General features: G+C 35.7%; 1 protein-coding gene across 1 annotated transcript; it reads right to left on the reverse strand.

The window, feature by feature from the left end:
- Positions 1 to 3232: 3232 nt before the first annotated feature.
- On the reverse strand, positions 3233 to 4276 carry LOC132277029 (uncharacterized). Its single transcript, XM_059778735.1, has 4 exons — positions 4150 to 4276; positions 3968 to 4041; positions 3787 to 3868; positions 3233 to 3630 (listed from the first exon to the last, which is right to left on the reverse strand). Exons 1-4 carry the CDS (start codon positions 4274 to 4276, stop codon positions 3233 to 3235), a joined length of 681 nt encoding a protein of 226 aa, XP_059634718.1.
- Positions 4277 to 5717: the final 1441 nt, after the last annotated feature.

The following is a 5717-nucleotide window of genomic DNA, read 5'->3' on the forward strand; positions in this document are numbered from 1 at the left end:
CTATATCCCAAACAGCAGAAATCTGGTCTTCTTTAAAACTAGATATAGTTTCAAAAAAAATCTTCACTAGCATTGTGCTCACTTTTATTTTTCTGTAACAAATTACAAAATAATAAGTAAAAAAATTGTATCTTGATAAATGTGCTACCTAATAAATTTATAATATTAATAATCAGTGATGAGAGAAAACCAAATATAACACTACAAAATAGTCTTCAAAGAATTGTAAAAGGGGACGTCATTTTATTCTCCACATTGTAAAAATACATAACAGTATTCAAAAAATTGTAATAAACTAGAACCCCTTAAATATGGCTATCAACTACCCATACAATGTAGAAATTCTTACCTTAGACCTTTTACGTTTTTTCTCCTCTTTCTTTTTCTCAGTATAAGACACCATATTCTTTTTGTATTGATCTCTAAATGGCTTTTTATCAATTTCTGACATCGAATTCCGTTCTTTTGAATACTCTTTGTTTTGCCCCACCACATTTGTACCAGTTTTTTTTATTTTGTTTCTTAATAACATGATATAAAATAAAATATATTAAGAACAACAAAATATATACATAAAATATTTTAACTAAGTAATATTTTATAAAATTTGTACCTATATAATAAGTAGCAATTAGCCGGCTTATGTTGAGTATTTTCCACATTTGCAGGACTCGAGGAAGTAGCTTGACGTTTCCATTTTACACCAGTTGAATGTCCCATCATTAAACTATAAATTAAAAAAAAAAAAAAAAATTGTTCGTAATGCTGGTCTTAGTCCCAATCAAAATGGTGGAAGGTAATCTAAAGAAGAAGGAGGGTACCAAGAATAGCTATCAAATTAGCTCTAAAGCATACTGAAACATATGTATCATATTCCATATTGAAAGATAAAGACATCTGTGATGATGTTGAATATAAGGGGAAGAAAAAAATTACAGAAAAAGTATATACAAGGGGGACCCTCATCATATTAACTATAACACAGACAATCTGTAACACCCCAAAAACTGAAATCCAAGAACTCTTGTCTCGTATTAAAATCTGGCATGACCTTCTTTACACAACCACAACTTTACAAAAAATATAATTAAATAAAGAAGTAGATGTAAATCACCCTCTAATTTATTAAATCGATACAACCATAATAACAATCAACCTTGTCAAAATAATCCATGATAACTGGACAAAATGAACTAAATCTCAAAAATATATCGTCATTCTTATTACAATGGGAAATTAAACTAAACCAAAGAATACGAAAAGCTAGCCAAAATCCGTCACCATCATGTGATCCCATCACGTTCCTACTCTACGAGCACCTAAAATGTGATAATGGGGTGAGCTCACAAGCCCAGCAAGAAATGCTAAACACAATCACTGTTTAGCAAGCTAACGTTACCTTGTATTCCCATATATATAAGCAACTCAATAAATGCATTAATTAAATATGCATATTCCAGTTAATTAAGGACTCATTAAATATTGTATTCCCATATATGATCACGTCCACACAATAAGAGCTCATTAAACCCATGGCCATAATAAAAGGGTAGTGCACTCCCAATAGGCATGTCCCTGACCATACCCAAAAGTCATCATAGGGTCAGTCCCTCACTACCCCTCCGACTAATCCAAATTCATTCATTAATTATTAATTATGATGAATTATGAAAGATATCATTAATTAATGATTCATATTAATAGTTAATGCACCCAAATATCATTTTAATTTAAAAACAGAACCCTAATGATCCAACTAGTGAGAGTACAAAATTTCTGGACATAGCCTAACATTAGATATAATACCCTGCAAAATTTCAGAATTTATCTCTTAATAAATTTTCCATACTCTCCCTTTTAGTATTGAGAAAAAAATACTTTTTGGTTTTAATTTAGTTAACCTACCTAAACATCATCTAAAAATCAGTAAGTTATCACATTTAAGTCCATTATGATAAAGTCTAATATTCTAGAATTTACTTAATTTTTGAAATATGAAAACTATTTATTTCCTATTTTTCTTCTGTTTAAATCAAATAAAAATAGTAATTAATTAAAAGAAAAAAAAAAACAATTCTGTTTTGCATAGGAGACCCATTTTGGGTTCTCCTTCCCTACTTATCCTACTTAATTACCATTACGAATTAGATTTCACAGCCAATCCACCTAAATTGCGTACCTCTGAAGTCTAACCATTAAACTAGTCATTTTAAACACACTGTTCTATACCCAAAGATGATCCCAGTTCTAATAATACTTGAACTAGGCCTTGACAAAGTATATATCATACATATATAAATCTATATTTAACAACACAAGCATAACCATCTATGTATTGTGCACGTATATGAAAATTCCATACAATTCTTGAAACTAATCCTCACATGAGGCTACATATATTGCCATGTGTATCACACATCTTTCATCTATTCTAGAAAAAAATAACTATCATTCTTTACTCTAAATTTAACCAATAAGTTTTATAGTCATATTCATTAGTCATGGTCAGTATACACTTACGTCAAGTCTTTTAATCATTGCAATTTATCATTGCAAAACTAGGTTTCATAAGAAACATTTATAATATTGTCATAAGAAATTAAGAACAGAAAGTCATAACAAGCAAGCTAATTCCAAGGATTTATGCAATTCACGTATACATATCTTCATTATCCAGTTATCATTAAATTAATTTACTGCAATAGATAAAAACATGCTACAAAAATTTTCAATCAATCCAAATAGGCAAAGTTACGTGTATATATAAGTATACAAAGCAAGATTAACTTGCCTGGGGTAAAATTAATTCTTCCGTCCTACGCGAATTCCAGATTATCGTTCCTTCCCTCGGCTATTGCAGAAAGACACGACGTCAGATCACTCTCTCTGGATCTCCGTCCTATCATGCTGTATCGTGCTAATATTATATATATATTTTTTAAAAAATAATATCCTCGTAGAATTGATATGACGTGAAATATAAAGATAACTATAACTGCATTTGAGATAGTTTAGGATTCCTATTTAAATTTTAAATTTAAAAACTCTAATATCTCTACTATAATTTTAAATTCAAACATAGATAACCATTAAATAAAATAAAATAAATAAATATATGTATATACATACATACATATATATATATATATATATATATATATATATATATATTTACACGTGTTTTACGTTCTACCCTCCTAGAAAGAAATTTCGCCCTCGAAATTTGCGTACCTTATTCGAATAGATGTGGATACTTTCCCTTCATTTCTGACTCTAGCTCCCAAGTAGCCTCTCTCTCATCCTGATGATTCCACTGCACCTTCACCAGAGGTATCTCTGCCCGCCTCAACTGTTTCACTATACTGTTAACAATGCGCACAGGCGTCTCAACATAGGTCGTATTAGGGCGAATCTGGACCTCTGCGCAGTCAATGACCTGAGTCTCATCCCTCAAGCACCTCCTCAACATAGAGACATGGAAAACATCGTGAACAGCTGATAGTCTAGGTGGTAGAGCCAATCTATACGCCACCTCCCCAATCCTCTCTGTAATCTCAAAAGGTCCGATGAATCGAGGAGCTAACTTCCCTTTCTTTCTACCAAATCTCGTAACCCCTTTCATTGGTGATACTTTCAAGAATACCAAGTCACCCAGACTAAACTCCAAAGCACGATGGCGTCGATCTGCATAACTCTTCTGTCGACTCTGAGCTGTGCGAAGTCGATCTCGAATGATGGTAACCTTCTCCGTAGTCTCTTGCACCAACTCTAGCCCCAAAAAACTACCATCACCAACCTCAGCCCAACATATAGGTGAATGACAAGGTCTACCATAAAGTGCCTCATACGGTGCCATGCCGATACTAGCCTGATAGTTGTTATTATAAGTGAATTCAACCAGTGGAATGTGATCCTCCCAACTGCCTCAAAAATCTAGCGCACAAGCACGAAGCATATCCTCCAATACCTGAATGACCCTCTCGAACTGGCCATCGTTCTGAGGATGAAAAGCAGTACTCAAACTCAAAGGAGTACTAAAAGCTGCATGGAAATTACTCCAAAATCGAGATGAAAATCGAGGATCACGATCTGAAACAATAGACACCGGCACTCCATGGAGCTTAACTATGTCTCTGATTTAGATCTTACATAATTCCTTTACAGTATCAGTAGCTCGAATGGGTAGAAAATGAGCTGATTTAGTCAATCGGTCCACTATCACCCACACTGTATCATGGTTATGTATCGATCTCAGTAACCCCACAACAAAATCCATCGTCACATGCTCCTATTTCCACTCAGGCACAGGCAAAGGCTGTAATAGTCCTGCTTGTCTTTGGTGCTCAGCCTTCACTCGCTGACAAGTGAGACATCTAGATACAAACTCTGCTACATCACGTTTCATGCTTTCCCACCAGAACTGCTTCTTAAGATCATGATACATCTTAGTGCCACCTGGGTGCACTGTATACCTAGAGTGGGGTGACTCCTCTAAACTCTCTCTCTTGAGATCTGCTAAGTCTGGAACACATAGTCTACCTCGAAATCTCATACCACCATCAGCTCCATATATCCAGTCGACATTACATTCATCATTAACAGCCTCAACTGCTTTGGTCTGTAACCTGTCATCCTGAGTTTAAGCATAAATGATCTGGCTGATCAAAGTAGGTTGTACAGTCAATCTATAAAGAAGAGCCCCTGTACTCTGAGAACTCGGCATGATAGAAAACTCTGCCAATGCCTCTAATATCATCCACTCCTGAATCATTATAAAGGCAACTAATCCTTTCGGTTTCTGACTCAAGGCATCTGCTACCACATTCGCCTTTCCAGGATGATACTGAAGGGTCATATCAAAATCCTTCATCTTCTCCATCCACCTCTGTTGCCTTATATTCAACTCCTTCTAAGTGTAGAGGTATTTGAGGCTCTTGTGATCAGAGAATAACTCAAATTCCTCGCCATACAAGTAATGCCTCCACACCTTTAATGCAAGAACCACTGCTGCCAATTCCAGGTCATGTGTAGGGTAATTTTGCTCATGTGGCTTAAGCTGCCTAGAGGCATACGCTACCACCTTATCATCTTGCATTAAAACACAGCCAAGACCCTAATGTGATGCATCTGTGTAGATCACAAATCTCTCACCATTAGCAGGAATGGTAAGAACTGGTGCTGATGTCAATCTCGTCTTATATCAGCACCAGCTCCTCCAATGCCTGCTCACAGCGGTAGTCCCAAACAAACTTCACATCCTTCCGAGTCAAACGGGTCAAAGGTGCAGCAATCTTGGAGAAACCCTCAATGAAGCGCCTATAATATCCTGCCAGTCCCAAGAAACTACGAATCTCAGTGATAGTAGTAGGCCGTTTCCAACTCATCACAGCCTCCACCTTGGCAGAATCTACTGAAACTCCATCCTTAGAGATCACATGCCCCAAAAACTGAATCCACTCCTGCCAAAAGTTACACTTCTCAAACTTAGCATGGAGCTAATGCTCACGCAAAGTCTGAAGTGTAATGCTCAAGTATCTCTCATGCTCCTCCTTAGTCTTGGAATATATCAGGATGTCATCAACAAATACCATAACAAACTGATCCAAGTAAGGTCAAAACACTCTGTTCATCAAATCCATAAAAGTTGCTGGAGCGTTAGTCAACCCAAAAGGCATGACTAAGAACTCATAGAGGCCATAACGAGTCCTGAAGGCAGT

The sequence above is a fragment of the Cornus florida genome, unplaced genomic scaffold (assembly GCF_030987335.1).
Source record: "Cornus florida cultivar Cherokee Brave unplaced genomic scaffold, ASM3098733v1 CherokeeBrave_3.0.0_Hap2_Chr01, whole genome shotgun sequence".
NCBI lineage: Eukaryota > Viridiplantae > Streptophyta > Magnoliopsida > Cornales > Cornaceae > Cornus > Cornus florida.